Below are 24,682 nucleotides of genomic sequence, written 5' to 3'. Positions count from 1 at the left end.
CACCACACACAGACGGGTCCTGGACATGGGCTTCAAATGTCGTATTCCTCTTGTCAAGCCGCTCCTGAACAACAAACAACGTCAGAAGCGTCTTACCTGGGCTAAAGAAAAAAAGAACTGGTCTGTTTCTCAGTGGTCCAAAGTCCTCTTTTCTGATGAGAGCAAACTTTGCATCTCATTTGGAAACCAAGGTCCCAGAGTCTGGAGGAAGAATGGAGAGGCACACAGTCCAAGATGCTTGAAGTCCAGTGTGAAGTTTCCACAGTCTGTATTGGTTTGGGGAGCCATGTCATCTGCTGGTGTTGGTCCACTGTGCTTTATTAAGTCCAGAGTCAGCGCAGCCGTCTACCAGGACATTTTAGAGCACTTTATGCTTCCTTCAGCAGACGAGCTTTATGGAGATGCTGACTTCATTTTCCAGCAGGACTTGGCACCTGCCCACACTGCCAAAAGTACCAAAACCTGGTTCAATCACCATGGGATTACTGTGCGTGATTGGCCAGCAAACTCGCCTGACCTGAACCCCATAGAGAATCTATGGGACATTGCCAAGCGAAAGATTAAAGACATGAGACCGAACAATGCAGAAGAGCTGAAGGCCGCTATTGAAGCATCCTGGTCTTCCATAACACCTCAGCAGTGCCACAGGCTGATAGCATCCATGCCACGCCGCATTGAGGCAGTAATCTATGCAAAAGGGACCCAAACCAAGTACTGAGCACATATGCATGATTATACTTTTCAGAGGGCTGACATTTCTGTATTTAAAATCCTTTTTGTTTGTTGATTTCATGTAATATTCTAATTTTCTGAGATTTTGAATTTAGGGTTTTCATAAGCTGTATGCAATCATCAAAGTTATATCAAATAAAGGCTTGAAATATCTCACTTTGCATGTAATGAGTCTATATAAAATATTAGTTTCACCTTTTAAGTTGAATTACTGAAATAAATGAACTTTTGCACGATATGCTAATCTTTCGAGTTTCACCTGTATAACTTTGCAGTGGCCGACAGATTCTGTAAAGGAGTTGGCAGTTGCCTCACAATAATTAGAAGTGTATAGGCCTAGAAATAAGAGGCTATTTCTCTAGGGTTAACAATAATTTTACCATCTACCTTAATCTGATCAACAGTAGCCGGTGAAGAGTTTTTTTTTTTTTTCCAGTCTAAAGAAGTAGGCGGAGTTTTGCTCGCCCTCTTTTATCAACTTTTTCCTGGATCTAACACATGCTCGCTTTTGCTTTATATAAGTCGTCTAATTTATTTCGTAGTTTATTATATTGGCATCTCTCCTCGTCAGAAAGGTCCTCCCGTTGGGAGGTTCAGTTAAAGTTAAAAACTCAGTCTCCCATGAATCCTATATGTTGCGTGACGACAAACGTATGCGACTCGGGAATTGATTTGACGCAGACCACCCCTGCAAATATGTTCGAGTAGGTTAGTCAGTGGTTAAAGTAGTACATTCATGTCGTATAATAAATTAATGTTATGTTATTATACATTGCGGTAGGTTAGTTTGATTTCACAGCTTCAGCTACCTAGCTGTTGACCGTGCTAAAGAACATAAGAGTTAACTCGGCCTTGCTACAGGTTTAAGGAGTTTAAGCTTCACTCACAGAGGACACAATCATGGCTTATACGCAGATATTGAAAGCCCTGCACCGGAATCTACAACAGGCAGCGACACAATACTCTGTGCAAAAATCCAAGCTCACACAGGTCAGCTCGGTCCTCCTCACACACAGGACCGTGTCCACAGTATCAAGACTGACCTTCCACAGAAGAGTCGGGGCTCCTGCTTGTGTTCAGCCAGCACTCAGCTGCTTCGTTCAAACTCAGAGGTGGCGGGCTATTTCCCTGGACTTTACAGCCAGAAATAAAAGCAGCCCAGAAGAGAGAGACAAGTCAGTTTACAGGTATCAGGGTGCGAGCCCAAAGCCTTCAGCTGCACAAAAAGGTAAGCCAGGGTCCGGCAGAGTTGTGGCCTCTCTTGCTCCTTGCATGATAAGATATGATAATGTATTTCTTTCATTTATACACCCAAAAGCTATAACTGTTGAGTCTAGAAATAGCATCTGAATTGTGACAAATCATCATCACAAGTGACCAGAGTCCAGTGCAATTTTCCAACTGGGCCACCTGTATTTGTGAGACTGTAAACTGCAAATGTTCAGTTAGTTGATTGTCTAATAATTCCCACCCACAATATCTTCCAGTGAAAGAAGCCGGCAGAGACTTCACCTACTTGATAGTCGTCCTTATCGGGCTTGGAGTGACAGGTGACGACAACCTCAAGATTTCAAGAGTGGCATATCACAAACGAGCAGATTTGCAGTCTCATTTCAAGTCAGGTAATGGATATGGACGTTAATGTGTGTGTGTGTGTGTGTGTGTGTGTGTGTGTTTCAGGTGGGCTGTTATATGTGGTGTTCCAGGAGCTGTTTTCTTCCTCGAGTCCAAATAAAATCTACGGGAAAGCTTTCAACAAAGTCAAGTTACACCCAGAGGTGAGATTAAAATCACAAATTGCTGAGACCAAACAGTACTTGTCTTGTTAAGCTCAATAACCCAGAGACAGCTCACACCTATACTGTATAATATGCAGTGTTACACTAAATGCGTGCCCGTATTGCGGTGCTTATTGTGTATATTGTGTTGATATCTGTTCTGACAGTTTGCCAAGGTCTTGAGGTTATCTCCTGTTGAAAAGTGAAGTGCAATAAAACATTTATGTTTGTTGAACATGTAGGTGATTGGTGCATTTGGGGAGCCAATCAAGTGTTATGGGGAGACTACCCGTCGAGGAAGGAGGCAGCAAGTCAGGTGGGAATTTCGTTACTCTGTCAAAATAAGCTGTTGGTGATTAGTACGTGAAGTAATAAATAAGTTTTGTCACTTCAAATTGTCATATGCTTTTATTACCTCGGTTCAGTCTGACAGTGAACAAAAAAGTCTTCAATCAAATCAAAAGTACCATTTCACAAACCGGATATATCTTGGATTTGAGTATTAAATAGGTGAAAGTATACAGTAGATAAATTAGCATCTATGTGGTGGTAGTGCTGAGGCATTACAGTATTTTAGTGTGTGTGTGTGTGTGTGTGTGTGTGTTTCCACTATAGTCACATGGAGTACCTGAAGGACGGACTGAAGCACATGAGACTTACATTTTACATCGAAGGCTCTGAGCCAGGCCTCAAAGGGACTGTACATTCAGAGTCAAAAGAGGTTGGCATTTTCCTTTAGTTAAGAGCAGTACTATTAATATTGAGCTATCCCAATATTTAAGATTTCTAAATTTAAAGTTTCTGCAAAAAAATCCATAAGTAATGTCACGTGTGACAGCAGAGAGACTGAATGTATAGAGGTGATATTTAGACATGATTTGAAATGATTTTACAGATATCTGCCAAGTTGAGATACTGTTTTAACTTGTTGTTTTGCAGAACCCTGAAACTGGAAAATATGAGTTTCGATACATATTTGTGGACATAGACACCTACCCAAGAAGGACCATCATTGTGGAAGATAACCGATAAGAAAGATAATGGACTAACATTGAACATTCGGATAATGGTGAAGTGTCACTTCACTGTGAAAGCATTGTGAAAACTGTATCTCTGAAAGGCAGGTTTGATTTATTGGACAAATAGCTTAAGATGTAATGTAAATTTAACTTAAATTTACATTACATATCTTACATACATTTGGTGGAGAGCATTGCAAAGCACAGTCTCGTTCACAGAAAATAATCATTCACTCTTATGTGTTATTGTTTTATAAATCAGACACATGTGCTACAAATAGTTGTTTGTTTTTGACTAAAAGACTACAGGATGACTTGAATTTTGAAATAACGTGTAATAAAAGATGCTTATAAATTGTAATAAAAATGTGTGTTTGTTATATGCACTGGAACAGAAACACAACAAAAAATAGTGTCAGTGCTTTTTTCTGTAACTGTTGGGTTGTAACTATGGATGTCACTGTGATCTTTTAGCTTTATTGAATTGGATTTATGGTTTAGGTGCGGCATTGTCAGTTATTTTAAGAAAGCTTTTACCCTTAAAACATCTTTGTTTAAAATACTGTCAAATCTGTTGTTTTAGCGATCTTGAAAATGTTGCAGAAATGTTCCTTGTGATTTGCTTAGAAATTAGCTCAGTCACACACACCTGTAAATTTTGATAGGTCTGCTTTTCATATTTATATATATTTACGTATTAACTTGAGTCTGTAGTTTACTGTGTCATTCTGTATGTGGTTGTCTTTTTGAAATGGTACATTGTATTATAAAACAGTGGCCACTAGATGGGGCAAAGAATCAAGAGATAGGAAAAACCCTTTAGAATATTTAGAATTTGTCATTAATTGACATCTTTATATGTGTTTGAATTTGAATGGGTGTTTCGATGAGTTTTTCAATAGTTCTTGGAAGGTATCATAGGGAAACAGACTTTCAAGACTCGACATTAACTGAACATCTACTTTTAAACAAGGTTACGTTTGCAATAATTTCGCCTTCCAATAATTATAGTTTATGACACGTTGATCTACATGTGTAATATATTGACATTGTTTTTAAAATATCCTATATTTGGTCCAATTTTGCCCCTTTGTCAGACGATGTTACTTTCAATGACCGTAGGAAATATTGACTCTTATGATAGGACTCAATTAAATGCCCAGCAGTAACAACAGTAATATCACTTTTTAAATCAATCAAATCTTTTTTTGTGGTAGTGACAACGCCGCTGCCGAGATGCGGGAAGACAGATAATTTGTTCTTACTATTTTGAATCCTTTCACAGTTGTGACGTTTGCGGATTTGTTTTCCAGGAGGGGGCATATTTTTTTGGGAAAAAATCATAAACTACGAACCCACCTGAGTTAGGCTTTCTTATTTGAATTATCCTGTGGAAGCACAAAGTAGCTCCGTGCTTCTTATACAGCGGTCGCCATTTGGGGCTACAATTTCTGACAGGAACAACAGCACTTGAACGTAAAAGCTACCCGTAATGCGTTGAGGCGGTGCAGCTGCTTACTGGAAGCACTGAAAGCAACAGTACCGTGAACGCCGCCCACTGTGAAGGCAGCGTTGAACGCACAAGGATGTGCTAAGTTAACGCTAGCTAAAACTCTATAGGACTAGTTTAGTTGTTTCCTCAATGTTAAGTTAACGAGTAGCCTGCCGAGTAACTAGCTAGCGACCTGGTATATAATACCAAGAAGGTAACGTATGCTCATAAAACAGGTCAATTTCAGTTATTGTTTTGTTCGCGGCGGATGTAAATAGAGTAACGTTAACGGATGTTGTTGCTGTTCTGGCCTGCGACACGATAGCCTAGCTAAATTAGCAGTAGCCCCAACTGGTTCCTGGAGCTCTGACTTACTCGCATCTCAAGAGACTACAGGAAAAGGGAAATGGCACACCTTCTCAGTTAACTGTGAAGGCCGAGTAGCCATCGCTAGAAAGTAAGTTAAAAAAATCTTGTTCTTGTGTTTGCGTTTGCGTTTTGTTAAGTTAAAGGAGAAGCTGTCGTGCTAAACGTAATGTTTAACCATCTGGTTTAAGTTACAGAAAGTGCTTGAACGTTTAACTCAACCTAACGTTAGCTGAAGTGGTGAGATGCTCTGAGCTTCTGGGTTTATAAAAGTTTGTTAGTGTTAATGATAACCTGATAACCTGTGTTATTGTAATGTATTAATTAAGTGAAGGTAATAAATATTGCCTCTCTAATCATTCCTCAAAACTGTTCCCTTTGTAGGGCAATTTGTAGTTTTGGCTAGGGATCATCAGCAAGTTGTTCCCCAGCTATGAGAGCCTGTACTCAGTGACTGACATCTCACAAAAAATGGAACTGTACTGGTACATGTGAGTATATCTTGTTTAATTGTATAATGAATTAAAAACAATATGATAAAGGTGGAGTTTAAATCGTGTGCTTAATGCCCATCCATATCCCAATTTCCTCCTCTCTTTCTGCCAATTCCTCTGCCCTTTACAGAGTTGTTATTATATTCATCATCATCAAGATATTCTTCTATGTTTGCTGGTACCGATCAAGACAGAGGCAGCTGGCAGCATACCTGAGCAATCCACGCAATGCTCAGATAGTCATTGTTGGAGGAAGGGCCTACCTTCATCAGATGTGCGAGAGACAGAGTGTAAGTGCTGAGCCCCCACCTACATTCAAACACTAACTCGGTCTACATTTGAAACTGCTAATCTAGCTGTCAACCACCAAAGTGGTTTTGCGCCTCCAGGTGATGTTTTTATTATGGCCGAGGCCAAGTATACACAGGTTCAGGTGTTTTGGCAATAAAGAGACTCACTTTATGTAGGCTGAGGACACCTCATGGTTGCTGTACCTCTCTCCCAACATGTTTAAAAATGCAACAGAGGGGATGAGGGCGCAACAACTGGAGGGTGCGTGGCCTCGAGGCTACACAGAGTGTGATCCAGGAGATGATGTCATTTCTCCCCTGGAAATACAGGAAGTGTAAAGGAGCATTGACAGTCAGTATAAGCAATTCAGTACATAGCCATGCTGTTTACTGCAGTTAATGTTACTGTTTGTGGGCCCTAAATATCTTTTAAACTTTCAAAACCAAGCAGACACATATTTGACACACACACCATATGAATGTTGTTGGAAAAATCGACTGTATTAAGTAACTGTTGTTCCTCTTCAGCTACTTCAGCTAGCTTTGTTCAGCAATAAGCAACGTCCAGCCCTATTCCCAGAACTGTCACCTTTTTCACCCCGCTGGAGTTTGCAGGCCTGGAGTGAGAGAAAGTCAAATAAGGTCACAGTTGTGTTACATTTTTGCAGAGGAGTTGTTTGTTCTCTCAAGAGGGCATGTGGTTGTCAGTCAGTCGCTTTTACTTTGTATAGAATGACAAGACGGGCTTCGTTTCCCTTTCAGTGACATAATGAGTGAGTGTGTGTGGATGTGCATTAATAGGTTCCACGCTTCTGCTTTGCATGCACTTGACCGTGGCGACCGAGGGTCTAGTCAGTAAAGACACACAGCAAGACAGAAGCGGACTGGTTTACAGACAGCAATGTGTGTCTCAGAACTCTGTTACTCTGTACTGTTACTATCTTTTGTCCCATGGAAATTAAAAGTTATATAAGAAAAAAATTGTAAAAGAGATTCTGAATCTCAATGGGACTTCGTGGTTAAATAAAATAAAAATTAAAAAAAAATTGGAAGTTTCCTGATTAATTGATGTGGTCCGTTTGGGCTGCCCTTTTAGAGTCATTTGATCTCTGGGATGACCTTAGTTGTCAGGACCTAAATTTCATGTTGCTTCTAAATATTTTGAAATTGGCTACAAAACGCAGGCTTCTCTTTTATTGCTCCCTTTAAAGTGCAAGTTGAATTTGCTTTGATGAGCGGCATGTCTAGAATAGTAATCCCTTTCCTCAACATCAGTTCGTTTGGAGTCTTTTCTGTGGGCGATGCCAAAAGGTTTAGACAGTCCTCATGCTCGTGCTTCTCCTACGGCCTTTCTGCTTCACTGCCTCTATAAAACACCTGGAAGCAATGCCATGATTCAGACCCTACCTAGAATATGCTCCCTGAATCACAACCGGTGTCTCAGACTTTTTTCTAACTCAACTTTCGTCCACTTCTGAGTAGCTATTGCAAAAGATGCTGCACAAATGACAAACGCATAAAAGTCAAGTCATTTCCTGTTCATCTTGACACTGCCCCCTCTTCTGAGTTATTTTTCATTGCTGTAGTTACGCTTTAAGAGGTGCAGACTATGATATTTTTAGCATTGTTTGAAATATTTGTGCAGGAAACAGGAAATGCCCCAGTTGTTAAAAAAATAAATAAATGATGCGGTAGGAACTGAGACGCCTGGGCTGTTGGCCTTGGGTTTTCCCAGACGAGTTATAATATCCTGTGTGCTATCGGTAATGTTTGTCTGATTTTAGAGAAAGTCCAATCCAGTTTAGATTGCCGTTCTTCGTGTCTTATCAGACATGCATATACTGGCCAACCTCCAGTATCCCAGAAGCCCTCTTCGGCTTGTTACTCTTCAGCCTCCTCCAGTTTCTAATCTGTCCTTGTTCCATAACTCTTCCTCTGCTGCATCCTTGTCTTTTCTCCTCTTCCGTTTTACCCCCCTTCTGCTCCTCTTCCTTTCTAGTTCCCTCTGCCGTCTCTGGTGTATAATGTTCCCTGTTTAGATTTTAATGGAATGTGCAGCAGGGAGGCCCCCCGGTCATCCATAACCTAGCACCCTGAACGTTTTCTGGAGAGACGCCAAGACGACTCGAGTCCTGGCCTTTTTGAATGAATCAAACATAGTGGGAGGGGAAAGTCTTAATGTAGTATCACTCACTAAGCCACCTGGACAATCTTATTCACGGCTACCTGAAAAGTGAATCCATTAGAGCTATGAGAAAAGAAACTTTTGATACACGTAGGCCCTGTAGAGAGATCGAAGAACTGAATAGTTTAGATTCTTAGGCTTCATCTTAATTGGTTTTAGACTATAGAAATAGCTGTGCAGAGATGTGACCGGTAACTGGCCACGGAAGATTTGAGGATCCAGTTTGATTTGGCAAAAACGTGTCACAGTAATTATGTTATTTTATAGGCTATTACAGGTTATTTGTGCGGTAATTACCTTGAACTTGGGGTGGTTTATCTGTGCTGCATCTTTCCTCAACGCTCTCTATCACGCCCACAACAACAGGATGGCAATTTGGGCTAATTAAGACATCAGTCTGCAAAGGAATCAGTCCATCATCACTGCATTATCGGCTCAAACCGCATGAACCTTCTTCCTGTTCCTGCTGTAGTTAGCCAGCTAACATGGGTATAAAAAAAACCCCATTGAGAGCTTCTTCAGAGGAGGTAGAGGAGATAAAAGAGCTTGACCGTTCTAACTGGCTGATAAAACTGACTATGACTATTATAGCTGCTTGCTCTCCTCGTCATCTTTTGTCATCAAAATAAACACCCCTGTTTCATTTTGTGTGATTTGAATCCATTGTTTCAGACGTTCACTTGCAGACGCCTCGCTCCTGCGTTTTGTGTAAACAGCTTTATGGGCAGCCTCATGGTTCATCGGGTTTGGTGTGGAAAGTTTCCATACTGGTCAGCACAATGGTTAGAAAACACGTTTAAACAGAGTAAAGAGGGGTCTATCATACCTACAGTATCTCATTTCTCTCCAGGAGTATTGTCTCACTGTTTGCTTCATGGTGTTTGGTAGGCTTGGGCAGTATTTATTTTTTCATACATTCCTGACTGTAGATATAGTATATTTTGGTATTTGTAAGGAGCTGCTGGTGATAGAAGTCACTGACATGTATGCCATTGATTAGCCTACAATGGTGTGTGTCTAATACGTTGTTGGCCTACTTAGATTTCAATAATTATGACCCATAGAATAATGATTAGACATAAAGTAAACGCCCTTCTTCCATAGATTCTTGCTGGAGGACCGATGACACACCGACACATCAGTGGGCTAAACGGAGATGATATGCACATGGCTCCGTCCTGTTGCCTGGCTCCCCTTTATCATCAGGGCTAAACCAAAATGCATAAATCAATATTGTCATAGCCAGCAGCAATGTCACCTCTGGAGATGTGTACTGTAAAACCAACCGAGTTAGTATCCTGATAGTGTTAGCAGTGTTGGGATTTCTTGGCTTCAGATTTATGAAGGTGTAAGCTGCATCTTTTTGCTGTCTGTGTACAAGTGCAGGTCTAAGTGTATATTCTTCTGTGTTTCTGCTTTTTTGAGTGTATCATTAACTCCCTCTATGTTTCCTTCCCTCTGCAGCAAACGTCTGTCTGGCCTAGTCTGTACGGCGTTCAGGATGACCTGTCAATAGAGGAGCCCTCCACAGCCCTGCCACCAGCTGCTTCCTACTCCCACTTGGACATGCCACCACCATATGAGACCGTCTCCGGAGGTAGCGCACACACACTTTTCAACACAGTCATGTACCATGCGCCTGCTGCTTCCTCATTCACATAGCTGATCTAAATTTGAGTCAGGAAGACGGCTTCATTCTTATTTTTTGCACTTCTTCATTCATAACTTCCTGTTAGTGGCAGCTCTTGGCTGCTATCCGCTGCATATATTTTCACTCAGTTGCAACTTTAAGATATAAAAGGCAAGTCCTCCTTGGTTCACAGCACCCAGCAAAGCAAAGCCAGATTTATGCTTGATGCTAGGAGTTAACGGGAGTCACATCGTAGCTACCTATGACGGGTATTGATTAATATTTCAGTGTCGGATTTCAGCAGTTGATAGCACCACCTCAGCACTAAAACAAGTATATCATACATGATCGGACCAGATGGTGTTTTAATTACATTCCCCACAGTAACTCTGTTTACATTGTTTTATTCGCTTTGTGTTACGAGCAACAGTGGGGAAGTCTGCCTTGTTTCATTACTGACTATTCCGCCTGGTCGTGGTATTTACATAGCTTGATTTACTGCAATTGAGCAGAGTTTATTGTGAGAAGAAGGTTTGCAGTGGAGGTGGCTTTGAAAAGGAAAAGATAACTGAGCGTTTTACATTTTTATAGAGGTGCATGTCAGCCTACAGCATAATGGAGCCTACGCCCGTTGTCACCGTGGTTACAGCGTTGCCCATTACCACAGAAATCCAGTTTAAGCTTAAAATTACTACTCCTTCACCGTAACCCACAAAAAACTCAGACACACATCAGAGTACAGTTTATTAATCCAGTTGCTTGCACTTGTTGAGCACAGGTTGGAACTACTCATGACAAAAGTTGGCCACCGGCTTCTGAAACACTGCCAGCATTATGACTCCATCAGACGCTTCGAGGTTTACTTTGTGTACCAGGTCTCCTTGATGTGTGCCGCTCATGTCAGTTCAGTCATTTCTTGTGTTTTCAGCTCTGCAGGCAGAAGCAAAGCTAGTAAGGGAAAACCTGTCATCTAACTCTTTCCACTAAGAGACTTCATGTACTCAGCACTCTGCTGGTGCTCTGAGAGCAGTCAGACCTTTACCACTTTAGCAGTTTTTTAAATCTTTGTTCCCCCTATGCCAATCCTATTTAATTTAATATTTTTAAATGTTATTACTATCCCCAGCCAATCTGATGTTGACCTTTCTTCCCAGTAACATTTAAAGGAGCTCGTCTTTCATGTGACTTACTGCTGATTCTCAACATTGTCATTGTGACTTTATGAATAGGGCAGGAGCTACCCAGGCCAGTTTTTGTAATCTTTGTGTCAAGTTTCAGAGTCTGTTTCTTGACAAATTGCATTTTACTTCATCTAAAGGGCTCATTCAGTAAGCAGGATGTGTTCATGGAGGGTGGAAGTGGTGACAGCACTAATTGTGTTACACAATGTTGCAACCTCATTTTCACCCCCACATCAGATTTTTTTCCCCTGTCAAAGATACCAGATGGTGTCTAGGGGCTTGCTGTAATATAAAAATTTTAATTGGGGAAATGTATGCATGGATAAAAAGTACTATAGGTAGGAAAATAATTTTGTACACTTGCATAATGCGTCTGCGGTGGCGCAGTTTCTTACATAATCTTTGTCAAATTGTAATTCTGTGACCATTTGAGAAAAAAAAATAAATAAAAAAACTCCCAGTCACATGCTCATGTGTAACTTCCAAACTTTACATTAATGTAGTTTAAGTCATTTGCATGCGCCAGGTCAGAGCCAGTGGCTTCAGTGTAGGACTAATTGATAGATTGGTCATGTTGTTTTCAGGTTAATAAATGAGTCGAGAGAGAGAGAGTGAGTGTGGTTAGGCTGAGACAGTAGGCGCATCTCAGTTTATTTTATTTGTCGCTTCCTCGCTTGAACCTGGAAGTTGTTCTGCTCCGCCATCATGCAGACCATCCCAAAGTTCTTACTTGTGCAGCGAGGAGCGATCTCTGAGGAGCAATGACTAAGGATACACGAGACCAGCCATCACGGGAGCCTTTTACTGGCCGACACGCCCTCTTATCGGATATTAGTTATTCATTGGACGCTGCAGCTGATTGGACTGATCTGATACATCACGGCATTGCTGCAGTTTCATACTGAACTGAAACTCCAGTGTGTCACACCCAAGTTTTATATTTGATTAGTTTTCTAATTCACTATCTAGTTAAAATCTGTGTTCATTGTAGGTCTGAAAACCAAAAGGACCACAAACAACTTTCTTCATTTATTAGAAAGATTTTTTCATTTCCACTAACTTTTATTTTGGAGGCAATTAAAGTCAGAGAGAGTCGGGAGTGTCTGTCACAAAGAAATGCTTTTATACATCATTTATCACCATTTCCATTCAGTCAGATGTGAGGCTGATAATTCCGGAGAGTTGGCTTTGATATGGGTTACATCACTTCAATTTTCCCTGAAACATTTAGCCTTATAAATCAAAAGACACTATGATCATATTCTGGGTTATTCAATAATTAATTCACAATCAAAATACTAATAAATACAGATGCAAATAATGAATAAATAATATAAACACATTGTGCCTATAGAAATGATCCAGTGCCTCTGAGCAGGTCACAGTATAAATACAGACTGCAGGTTGTTGTTCATGTGCAGGTGTTTGTTATACAGGTAACAGCTACAGAGGGAAAACATGCTGCTTCTTTTTTAGTATCAGCACAGTGCACATGTGTGCAGCCACAGATCCATCAAAAGCCTCTACAGCTGTTAAAACCGAGTGTCAGCTGATACAGCTGCATCAGTTGCCACCATCATCAGAAACAGGCATCGCCGCTTCACGTGACAGTTCGGAGGAAAAGACGTCTCATTTCAATACAAAACATATTTCCTTGTTTCTTCTCTCCTCGCATGGTTTCCTTGCGTCCCACCATGCATCTCTGGTGGGATGGAAAAAGACTCGGGTAAGGGAAACATGGATGCAATTAAGAGAATTGAGACGCACCTTCTGAAGGAGAGGAGGGTGTACCGGAGGTGCCACGGTGGTAATGGGCAAATGAAAAGAGAGCAGGTTTTGTAATGAGAATACGGCAAACAAGGAACACTGTTGAACCGAGAGTAAAATAAAATAACAACTTGACGAGAAGTGCTCCGGGGTCTGTTTTCTCCGACAACGTTTTTGTCATTCTTCAGCATCACTGGGTATCCAAAACTCTGACATGTTTTTGTTGTTCCTAAAAAGCTTTGTCTTTCACCACATTTTGCTGCCTTGTCTCTCTTGCTACGCAGACACACACTTGTCATTTGTTGATGCAGCTTAGGGAGAAATTTGGAGCGTTTGTTTTGATGCAACTGCGCACACGGCAGAATCATTGTCACATAAAAGTGAGATTGCAGGCGTGAATTGAGATCGGGAGCTTTTTTGATTAGACCTGCAGCCCTATTGTTGAAACTTATTTGACCTAATGTTTACATTTTTTAGACAGCTGATCACCCTTCTGATCTGTTTTCTCCTGTCCTTTCAGAGGATGACCTGAAGCCCCCTCCCTACAGCCAGTACGCTCATGCCGCGGAGGCCGACGCTCTTCGTCCCTTCCATCAGACTCCTCTCATTTCTGAGGGAGGAGACACCATCAGCATAAATGAAGCCCCACCCCCCTACACACCGTGTGCAACTCCACAAGTCAGTCAGCAAGACGGCCCTGTAAGCCACAGTGAGTCCGAGTCAGAGAGCAGGTCCACCTAATCGATCCCTGATGCCAGTTTGCCTTTTCCATGCACTGCCTTCCTACATTCAACCTCAGCGATCGTTGCCAGCCTAACTCTCAGCACATGAGAGCAGATGTTTATTTGAATGCGACTGTGTGTGTGTGTGTGTGTGTGTGTGTGTGTTTGGGGGTTTTTAGAACTAAGTTGTTTTTCTACTTTGTATTGTTTTAAAAAAAAAAAAAGTGATCATCTGATGAGTTGGGCAATAACAAATGACATCAGCAAGCCTGTGTGCCTCGGTCAGGACTGCAGAACCTGCCTCCCAGCTAGGATGAGGATAAACAACCTCTAAGCTAAGAGGGGAACTGGTGAGATGCAGATAATCAGAGAGACACATAACTTTCAAGTGTGTTTTTATGAAAACGTCTCCCGCCGTATGTCCGCGGCCACTTCCTTTCACAGATCTCAAACAATTGACTCATTCCAAAAAGTACGATTGGGGAAACGAGTAGATGTTCTGAACACAGTAGCTCAAGAACATTGTGTGACAGAAAATACTTAGATTTCGGGCTAGTTGCTGCATATATTGAAATAATTGTGTTTTATATTACTCTTAATGCTTCATTAATACTGCATGTGTTGTTGACTGAGAACTACTTCATGAATGCACTAATTGTTTCAAGTGTTTAGCATAACTGGTTCTGTGTAGTATATCATGGGGATTATACTGGCACATTAGGTAGTTCAAGTGCCTATTAGATCTGTGAATGGAAGTGAGCAAGGACAAGCTGATGACTCCTGGCAGTAGACAAGTGGTTGTCCACCGATGATAGTCAGCTCTACTCCTGGGTTCTGTCTGTCGCTGCTTTACATGAGCTCGTATATTACAGAAAGTGAGGTTCTGTGCAAACGGTATGAACATGAACTTAATTATTTCTGTGAGAACTGTGGAATCAGATAAAAGGTCTTCAGAAGTGTGGAAAATGTGTAGTTCAGTCCCTTAACACATGTAAAAAGGAAAAAAAAAAAACACTGTAGTTTTAGATCCAGCTGTGAAATAATCAGATGTGATGTTATGAATTGTAATAAGAAAAAGATCATCAAATGGAAAAAAAATGTGCAACAATCCTGAAAAAAATCCATACAAGGCTGTGAGCTAAGGCTCAAAACATTTTTGGATCTGAAGGCTGCATTTAATGCAGTTGCTGAAAAAGAGAGAAGCTGTTTTCATTAGAATTGTTGCAAAATGAAGAGTAATGCAAAATTTTTACAGCAGCTTTCGTTCCTTTTAATCTTCATGTTAATCTACCACAGGCTGGTAGAAGTCAGCAACGTTTGTGTATTTCTTCTGTTTGTGTTTTCTGGTGTGTTGTAGTATTGTTTTGGGAAAGGTCATTACTGTGCTTTTATTTTATTTTTTTCTTGCTTCTTTTGTATCACTGCGTTTCAGATCATCTCGAAATAACACTGTTAAAAGATGCTCCCGAATAAACCACCTGCTGTGTTTTGCTTCAGCAACAATATAATCTGTATACAGTTTCTGAACATTACAGAAAATGAGACGAAAGTAAAACAAAATGATCGCTGTATGACTCTATTTGGGGCTTTTGTGGAAAGTATATAACAGGGGATCTTATGATGTCAATTGACTACCTTAACCATAGTTACAGGCCTCCACTGTAAAATACTTCATGTTTATTCCCATGGTGGTTGACCTATCGGATCTCTCCAGTTGTAAGTTGTGGGGAATTTGCTACCTTTTTTTTTTTTTTTTCTGTTTCGGGAGAAATACGTCTTCTGTATTAAACTGTTGTTTATAATCTTGTTAGTGTTATTTTCTTGCTTTACCTGAACAATAGCTGCAGTACACTCAGATTCCAAAATAGACCTTATTTACTTAATTTCACACTATTAGACTGTCATGATTTGTTTCTATTGTTGTTTACTTACTTTTTGGAGTATACCAATTATAATTTTATCAGATCAGCCTTAAAATGGAATTATCCTGAATTTTAGTCTCTAGTATGGGTCGATCTCCAAAAGCAACCTACATTTCCCATAATGCAATGGTTTCATGTAGGCCCAAAAATCAAAACTCTGTGACATCCCGACGCACATGAGAGATGTAACCGTATTGCTTAGATTATAAAGGCAGGTGAGCCTCAGAGGTGGGTTGATGAAACAGTGACGATCTGAGTCAGACAAACACACTGAGCCATGAAACTTCTTGTTTGTGCGACATAGCGCAGCTATGCAACTACCAGAACTACGGTGTGTCTGCTGTTGCTCTACGTCATTAAACCACGCTTATGCTGCGCGATCATATGCAGTAGACGCTGGTGCAAGCAGGAAGTAGCCCTGTAGTAGTATTTTATTGGTCCAAAACTGGCTTCACTGCTCTCCATTCGAATCTGCAGGGTGGCTTCGTTCAGTAATATACTGTCTATGTTCCAGTCTCCAAAATGCCGTTTAGTTCAAACCTTATAGCCCCCTGTATGTAAAACAACAGTATATCTGGTATATTCCAGTTAAGGTCTCCAACCCACTCCGAGACGACCTTGATGATATGATCGGGGTTATTTCCTTTATTTCAGAAAGCTCCCTTCAGAGCCACAGAAGACATAACTGGTTTCACAGGCAGAGGACTGCTCTCTGTGACAACTAAACAGACCTTCATGTACCCTTTTAAAATGCATTGTATAAACATGCTCATCTGAAACAGCTTTATTGGCCAAGTTTGTGTACACACAGGGAATTTGACTCTTCATTGCTCTCAGTGTAGTGTAGTTTTGAGGTAGCTTCAAATGGACCTAGAGATAAAAACAAGGATGCAACAACAAAGCTGAACAAAGATAGGTTAATACAAACAGTTTAACTACAGATGTAAAAACATGTATATAAATAAATATAAACGGCAAAAAGGACCACAACATAAAATATGTACAAGTCAAACTGTGAACTGATAAGAATACGATAGTGAAAGGCCGAAGAGTGCTAGACTAAATATTGAGTGACTAGTGTAATAGGTTACTTTATACACAGGAAGTAGGTGGTTATACAGTATATTATATTTAACTAGGTTTATCTGGTTCCTACAGACAACATAATGCAGAAGTGTACAGAATCTGAGCTCGGAATTTTCTTTTTCACTTTCCTTGTAGGTGTACATTTACTCAAATGTGTTTAAAAGTTTTTCACAATTGGTTACCCACATTTGTCTATACTGATATCTATCTCAAAGTCTCAGCTCAACACAACAGTTAATCTCACACCCAAGATGCAGCAATGCAACCACAACCCTTCAAAACACATCTCCGGATCAACTCTCGAACCAGAACACTGTTCCCATCTTTTCTATTTTGTACTTACATCCTAATTCCTTTTACCTTATTTAAGCTACTTCTAAAGGTTACATTAACATGTGCAAATACACACATTTGGTGGAGATTAAGTGGGAGTGAGAAAACAATTCATGTCGTTTGAAAGATGTTGTCATTGAATGCATTTAGTGTCAGATCGATGACTAGTGTTCCACAGTTTAGTCCACATTGACTGTTGCTGTGCCGACTGTGTGTTTTAAAAGAATGAGCTCAGTAATGAGAAATGCGTGAAACTCGCACTGCAAATGCTCCTTTACATGAAGAAATCTCTTCCGTATGTGATTCCAATGCAAGACATGGGGGACAGTATCCATCCTTGCTCTGTGTAAAGTTTCTGTGGGGGGGGGGGGGGGGGGGGGGGGTGTACAATAAAAGAGGGAATTTTGTATTAAAAACATTTGAGGATACTTCCTTGCTTTTTATCTCAGACCGCTGAAGCTTCATTATTAGCAACTTTGGCAAAGCTTTGATGTGCCACTAGAGAGCAGTGTTGCACCAGTGATGATTTCAACTACGCGTCTGAGCAGCCCTGCACCTGTTGCTGAGCCCGTGTGCAAAACTGTGACATAAGCAGTGCTTGCTGGTTGGCGTCACCTCAGTATAGATTGATGCCTTTTATTACACAGAAAACGGCACTGACATTCACTCCGAAGTTTTAGACTTTAGATGGAAAAAATAATTGGGCTCGATCAAGATCAATTGTACAGCCCTCTCGGTGGAATGTATAGCAGAGTAGATCCTCAAGGCCGCTCATTTTTCATATCTCAGCTGCTGCCTTGCTAAGCTGCATACAGATTAGCTGAGCTGGAACAATGCGCACTGTGTATACACTTCATTAGAGACCCTTTTTTAAGCAAAATTGATGCCTGTGAGATTAATCAGATAAGTGATCATTTGACAGACAACTACAAGAGAAATAAATTAATGTGGAGCTATTGGAATTACAGGCAACTTGGATAAAAGATGCTCATTCCCATGCCTGTTAAATATGTATTAGAATTAGGAATTAAAATGTTTAATGGTACACATTTATGTGCTTTATCTTATCCGCAGCTATTCAGATATCATTTTGAACACTGAAATGAAGGTAATCCATCAAGACTAAAGCTGTACTCACTGATTCATGTGTGAGTACATCTCCTGTCATGGCTAAATACAGTCTGTGTTTGTCACTCCTGTATGCAGTGCACTGGTTTTGCTTTGAGAAATTGATGTTTTCAGGGGAAATATTAGCATTTTGGAAAACAGGAAACTATCCATCATGTAAACGGCTTTGCTAATCATCACATCTCAGTATAAACAGCTGTATAATAGATACAACACAGAACACTCTGCTCAAGGATATTCACTCACCCCCCTCTCGAGATTATTGAGGTCTTCAAGGCCTCAACATAAGCAACGGCTCAATTACCCTCTGTTGTCTTGTCAAAGATGCATTGTACTTCCAAGCCAATAGGTGCAGTAGCTATCAAATGGCAGAAGAGTTTTCGAGGGCGGTATGCATGCAGTGGAAAAAGCCCCACCTTTTTTGATTTCAGCAAGAAAGCACATTCCAGGCATTCCTGAGGATGGATAAGATGTCAAAAGAAAATGTTTCTGTTATTAATTTCCCACCTCAAAGTCATTTCAGATGAGGATACCCATCACTAGCCTGACCAAAGGTGTTATTTTACACTGTTTAAATTTTTATCTTTCTGCAAATTCACATTACATCCTTGTGCATGGACGGTATAACATGGCAACACAGCAAGCGTTAATGAGTTTTGCAGGTCATTTAACTGCTAACAGATTTCTCCCTCTCTCTGTCTGAACACCTTCATTGCTTTTTGTTCTAATGTCTTACTTTACTTGTTAGTTTGGTTCAGTGCTACAGTAGTGTTTCAGTTAAAAGTTATGTAATATGCATTCAGAGTATATATATATATATAGATGAATCGGGAATTGGAACAACCCCTGTCATCATTTTAAAAGAAAAACTTAGCGTGCCTGATAAGCTTCAGTACTTTGGCAGCCTCACTGGCAAGTGGCCATCTTTCTCAAACCACATTTGTTTTAAAAAATTCTGGTGGCTATAATTGTGAAGATGTTTGTGCATTTATCAGCTACTGTGGTTTGTTTACAGAGAGGGTGATTCTCTGCCATGCTTCTGTCCCACGGTGAAAAGTGTCCAAACATCAACAGCTGCTCAAATAATGCCAAAGCTCAGAAACCACAGAGAGGGTGACTCATGTCAGAGCAGAGGTGTGGCATCTTTATCCACATGGTTCTTTTCGGTGCATAAACCATATGGATTGTGTTGTAGACAAAAATTACATGTAATATATGTCATACGTGTCTAGTTGTCACTCTCAACGCAAATGGTAACAGCCCTCTAAAATGTGGAGCTAAAGAGTTCCCCCGACATTTCAAAATTGCATTGGGAATTGAAGCATCAGCTAAAGCAACACAGCAATGTGAAACTCAGAAAGAAACTCCGGCCGCTGCTGCCAGTGATGCTTGGACTACAGTCTATGATCGGGAGAAAGTGGCTTTATATCCCCCAGTAATAAGTGGAGTAGCTAATATTACTTTTTTAAGGAGTATATGCTGAGTAACTAATTGGTAATAACTATATTATTTCTGAGTAACTTGCCCAACACTGAGTTGACAATAAGGATCAGATAAATTGGGAATGTTTTGATTATTGCTTGTTATAAGCTATCTAATGTTTACTTTGACTTTGTTGTCGATTGATCAGTCATGGGCTAAATAGGCTACACTTTGCTGTATGAATGGTTGCTTTTTAGGTCGTCCTTATGTTAAAGGTTTTGGCAAGTTTGGCAAAATTTTCTTGTGAATGGTTGTGACAGGGTTTATATAAGGCCGTTTCATAATAATATAACTGTTTCTTTAACAGTTTGGCCACCAGGTCTTACACAGGCGACAACCTTTGCTGCTGTCTCTTATTCATTAAAAAGAATCTATTAACTTCAACTGAAGTAATTTGAAAGTTAGTAGTTATATTATTTAGTTATAGAGTAAATTATTTCATGTTGCATATTTAGCTGTTGAGAGGTTGCGATGGAGCAGTGGATTAGACATTTGTCTGATTCCCACTACACATCCACCAAATAAGTTTTTGTCATGGGTCCTGCCGCTGCCAGTTTAATCAGGGTGTCTCTATATATTTTCCTGCTTTTTTGCCCTTTGCCAGTCACATACCTGTATACTATACTATATTTTACAAAAACATATTCTCCCCTTCATTCCACTACCCTTATGCATAAAAACAAAGGAGCAGACAAGTATTGACAGAGCTTATGGTAAACCTTAGACTTTGATCTTTTCAGCAGTATTATTTTGACACATTAATTTAAATCTTCTTGTGGTTATTGTTTGTGTCTGTAACCTTGTTATGCTGCTGTCTTGGCCAGGTGTCCTTTGTAAAAGAGTCAGGTCTTACCTGGCTAAATATGGGTTAATTAAAAATAAATAAAAATAAAGTAAGTATTCGCCATTTTACGTCAGCCTATAGATGTCCTTTCCATTTAACTCGACTTCAACTTTCTTATTATTATTATTACAGATCTGCATGATTCACGTGGTTCAGATTTTCAGGTAATAAAAATCACATCCCTGAGTATAGTGTGGGTTTATGGACAGGACCAGTGCTTCGGATTGCCAGGGGGCCTCCAAGCCCAAGACTTCTGAGGGAAGTTAAGCCAGGTTCCTTAGAGCGCATAGTTCAAGCTGACCACCAGGCCCCTGGGTGTTTATAGGGCTCCCCAACCCCCCCTATGTTTGATTCAAAATCTGCCTCCATGTTTGCTTATGTTTGAAGTCACTTCTGATTACGTAAGTTTCTGTGACATCCCAAGTCCCCAGAATTGCCACCAGGAAAATTGCTTAGTATTAACGCCAAGTGTGTGATGCTTTGTCTTGACTGAGTAGTCTGCTGTGTGCATTCTTAAGATTTAAATATTAAAACTGGTTAATGCCCCCAGACCTCCCAGCACTTACAATGTGAGATCCCCAGGGCCTTTGGCCTTTTAAGAATAAGCTGACCACTAGGGCCCCTGGGCCATTCTGCACCTACAGTGTGACAGTGTGTGGGCCCCCACCGTGCTTAAAGCATGCGCTGACCACTGGGGCCTCCAGGCCCTGAACATAATCAGTGTGAAAGGGGTACAAGAATAAAGGGCTAGCTAGTGGGCTGAATAAATGTTCAAAGAGCACGCATCATGATGCTAAAATCAAAGCTACTCGCTAGCTAACATAGTGCTATTATTTCAAAACATTTGGGCTCCCCTGCTGAAAAAATACAGCTTGAATCTTAACTTTTTTCCCCTCTATCAAGAAAATGATTTCGGACTCTACATACAGTGTTACAGTACAGTGTACAGTGTCGGTTACATGTTTACTTACAATATCAACAATGATTGTTTCTAAAGATAACCTTCACAAATGAGCAACACTAACATTTTTGAAGCATAACTGCACTAGATAATAGTAAAAAACTAACGTCATGCTAAACAGAAATAAATTGGACCATTGAATTTAACCTGAAGAATCATGTGCTGTGCGACACGTAGTTTCATATGGCTACTTGCTTGTAACTACTTTTTACTCTGCTGGAGTAGCATGTGCAAACATGTCTTAGCTCATTCGGCCTCTTTTATAAACAGTGCATATGCACACATCTGTGTTTAAACTGTACATACAAATTGTTATGGTTTGAGTTTTTGGGTTTTGTTAGTTCTGTTTTATTTTGTTAAATATGTCCTTGTGTGTTTAACTTCTGTTTTATTTTGAAAGTTTTGCCATGTCCTGTGTCTGTGTCCTGTTTATGCTATGTGTGGGATTTATGTTTTGGATCTTTGTTTTTGGATTACTGCCCGAACCCTTTTTGGATTGTGTTTGTCATTTGGACGGCTGTCTTTTTTCCATATGGACCATTAAACACTGCAAACGGAACTGCTGAGCTTTGGTGTCTGGCATTTTGGGTCCAAACTTCTTGTGTTACTGTGACTGCCCTCAGCTGTTATAATGCAAATCTATGATTCATCAATATTTTCTTACCTGAATTTGTTCATACCTTGCAAACAAATTTAGAACTGCCTCAGACCATGTGTGCGCACAAATATTGAAGGCCTCTGTGGAGACCAGTGGTTCCATCACCTGAAATAGTTAATTGAGTATCTAGGTGGGGATTGTTGATAAAGCTGGAAGTCATACATTCTTACTTTGATTGTCTAATTATTGAAATATTTGATAACTTTCTTTGCTGTGAGTAGTTCCAGAGGGGATTGAGGAAGCACAAGGGGATCTTGCCATCCTGCCTGTGTTAAAAGAAACCTTAATCAGCAATGTTTACAACATAGTATTGAGTGATTCTACTCTATTCCAGTTAATAATCAAATTAGCTCAAACGGATAAAGCAAACAATGGTAGTACTCACTTCTTCCTAGTTGTCTCCTCAGCAGGGGGCGGCGGCAAAGGAGTCTGGTAGGCCCAAGCACCTGCTTAAGAGCTGCGGGGCAAACCATGAAGCTGAGGGGGGGGGAAGGCATCAACAATGCTGATTTGTCAAAACAAAAAGGTAAATACACCTTTTACCTAAATGCATAGTATATTAAAAACAAGGCTTTAATAGACAAGAAGGTACGGTTAATTTACTTATGCAGGGCAAATTATTTATGTAACCTTGAAATTGACGCCCTTTCATCCTCATCAATTGTCAGAATTAAATATTCAACTATAAAAACTTACTGACACACACGCTAAAACATGTTTGTAATTGTTATGAAAATAAAGTGAGCCAGGTGTCAGGTGTGACGAAAAAGTTCTCTGAGACTCTTGAATACTTACACAGCACTGTTTATTGAGCCCGGCCAGGGAGACGGATTATGGTACACCGCTTACGGATACGATAACGTAGAACCAAAATCATTCTGATGGATACTTCATGTCTGGGGGTATTTATCCTTCATAGACATCCATAATAGAGCTCAGTGTCCAAAATAAGGTTCTCGTTCACCTGTCTATACATGTATGAAGATTATGTTGGATATTGCTTCAAAACAAGTCACTATGCGTACCTGTGTTACCCTAAGTAATTATGTGTGTCATTTAAGCCACATGCAACACTTTCTACATAGAGCCAGTCAGTCTGTCTGTATGGAAAAAAAAATAAAGATAATCTCGACCTTGGGTTAACTAGCAAATGGATGAGCATGTGCATCCTTATCAAGGCAGCTGCGTCAGTCAGTCGACCAAGCAGGCAGAGAGAAGAAACAGAGACTGACCCTTTTGGAGAGTCACCGGCTGTCAACTTTGGCTTGCTTTGGCTGTGCGCATGATTTGAACCATTGTGCAGCGCAGCATGCATGTACATTTGACAGAATCAGATATGTGGGACCGATCAGCCAGTTACTGGTCATGCCCAATCAAGCTAAAAACTTTGTGCATGCACTCCTAATAATATATCAGTCACTGGGGACATGTAACTGCACAACCAGTACTTTATTAGATTTTTCCCCCCATTGTTTTATTGGTACTTTTACTTAGTAAATGGTCTGAGGAGTTCTTCCACCACTGATGAAAGAAAAACTACTAATTTGTCTTGTGTTTTTTGTTTGAAGATTATATAAAAAAAATATTGAATAGTATTCAGTGATTGGTGAAGTCAGAAAATGTAATGTTATATGAAGGAAAGGGAGTTTTGAAGAAAGGCAGAGTAGGAGTGGTTTGCTTCAGGGTGTTTTTAAAAACCGCTGTCCACACTAGCTTTCATCAGCATCAAGTGTCAACAGCATGATAAGCAGGTTCATCATTTCTACTTGGCCCGCCACTATAGATAAAATCTAGAGGGCAGGGACATGCCTGCTCCTGTGTCTGTGTGATGACAGGATAAGCGAGGATGTCTGAATGTCAGGAAGGAAGGATGAGCACCTGGTGCAGATAGACATGTGTCTGAGCATAATGAGGAATCAGTCAAGACATCGGGTTTTTCAATTTTAAGAATTTATTATTACCTGCTGGACATAGTCCTCAGGACCTATTCTTTATGGCTTCTTAATTCAGTCCGACCACATGGCACAGTGTTGTGCAAGCCGTCCACTCTTCCAAGAAGGTAATTTGTTGGTCACTGGAGTCAATATGTTTAGCATTTTTAATCCCAGAGAATTTCTCCAAATGGAAAGCTGTCATCTAGGCAAGTGGGTTCGTGACTTATATACACCACGTGCTTAATCTAAGTGATGAAAGGTGAAAATTAGAAACTCTCTCCTGCTGGAGGGCCCGCAGCTTGCCTCAGCATTGGCCTGTGAAGCAAACCGTTCATCTGTCCCGCTACCGTTCCTTCAGCTCTCACAAAAATCAGCTGAGAGCTGGTGCAGAAACAGTTTGGAGATATCTATCTGACTTACAGAAATGTAGTCATTCTTATCTGGATTCAGCATTCCAAAGTGTTGCATTTGCCCTTCAGCGTATTGGGTTTTGACGTGACGTGCATTGCTGACTTTTTTTTAAACTACCACAAGTCGAAGAAGTGTGTCAGCTCCCTGCAAACAATGTCTCTCCGCTTGTACAGTTTGTAGAAGAACTTCAAAGGTGCAGGTGCAGACCAGATTAAGTTTTTCTGGGAGCTGTCAGTATACCAGACAAAAGACCTGCAATAAACAGAA

At 40.4% G+C, this 24,682-nt stretch overlaps 2 protein-coding genes and 2 long non-coding RNA genes across 4 annotated transcripts; 2 read left to right on the top strand and 2 right to left on the bottom strand.

Moving 5' to 3' along the window:
* The first annotated feature begins 1,375 nt into the window (after positions 1-1,375).
* On the top strand, positions 1,376-3,730 carry timm21 (translocase of inner mitochondrial membrane 21). The gene is made up of 6 exons (XM_046048543.1): positions 1,376-1,960; positions 2,220-2,282; positions 2,413-2,510; positions 2,753-2,826; positions 3,126-3,231; positions 3,450-3,730. The coding sequence occupies exons 1-6, from the start codon at positions 1,633-1,635 to the stop codon at positions 3,540-3,542; spliced, it is 762 nt and encodes a 253-aa protein (XP_045904499.1). The 5' UTR covers positions 1,376-1,632; the 3' UTR covers positions 3,543-3,730.
* Positions 3,731-5,060: 1,330 nt separating this feature from the next.
* Positions 5,061-15,458, top strand: si:dkey-118j18.2. Its single transcript, XM_046066244.1, has 5 exons — positions 5,061-5,478; positions 5,772-5,878; positions 6,012-6,171; positions 9,821-9,953; positions 13,455-15,458. The coding sequence occupies exons 2-5, from the start codon at positions 5,859-5,861 to the stop codon at positions 13,673-13,675; spliced, it is 534 nt and encodes a 177-aa protein (XP_045922200.1). The 5' UTR covers positions 5,061-5,478; positions 5,772-5,858; the 3' UTR covers positions 13,676-15,458.
* An 889-nt stretch (positions 15,459-16,347) lies between these two features.
* Positions 16,348-18,575, bottom strand: LOC123976996. Its single transcript, XR_006826492.1, has 2 exons — positions 18,372-18,575; positions 16,348-16,448 (listed from the first exon to the last, which is right to left on the bottom strand). It is a non-coding gene; the product is annotated as an uncharacterized LOC123976996 (long non-coding RNA).
* A 3,669-nt stretch (positions 18,576-22,244) lies between these two features.
* On the bottom strand, positions 22,245-24,457 carry LOC123977003. The gene is made up of 3 exons (XR_006826493.1): positions 24,032-24,457; positions 22,456-22,547; positions 22,245-22,336 (listed from the first exon to the last, which is right to left on the bottom strand). It is a non-coding gene; the product is annotated as an uncharacterized LOC123977003 (long non-coding RNA).
* Between the last annotated feature and the right edge of the window lie 225 nt (positions 24,458-24,682).

Source organism: Micropterus dolomieu, linkage group LG01 (genome assembly GCF_021292245.1).
Source record: "Micropterus dolomieu isolate WLL.071019.BEF.003 ecotype Adirondacks linkage group LG01, ASM2129224v1, whole genome shotgun sequence".
Taxonomy (NCBI): domain Eukaryota; kingdom Metazoa; phylum Chordata; class Actinopteri; order Centrarchiformes; family Centrarchidae; genus Micropterus; species Micropterus dolomieu.
The sequence above is the reverse complement of the archived record's forward strand: the minus strand, read 5'-3'. Positions and strand labels throughout refer to the sequence as shown.

Coding starts and splice junctions, on each gene's coding strand:
- timm21 (XM_046048543.1), top strand. CDS start 1,633: ATGGCTTATACGCAGATATTGAAAGCCCTGCACCGGAATCTACAACAG. Junction 1,961..2,219: donor GCCTTCAGCTGCACAAAAAG/GTAAGCCAGGGT, acceptor AATATCTTCCAG/TGAAAGAAGCCGGCAGAGAC. Junction 2,511..2,752: donor AAGTCAAGTTACACCCAGAG/GTGAGATTAAAA, acceptor TTGAACATGTAG/GTGATTGGTGCATTTGGGGA.
- si:dkey-118j18.2 (XM_046066244.1), top strand. CDS start 5,859: ATGGAACTGTACTGGTACAT. Junction 5,879..6,011: donor ATGGAACTGTACTGGTACAT/GTGAGTATATCT, acceptor TGCCCTTTACAG/AGTTGTTATTATATTCATCA. Junction 9,954..13,454: donor ATATGAGACCGTCTCCGGAG/GTAGCGCACACA, acceptor CTGTCCTTTCAG/AGGATGACCTGAAGCCCCCT.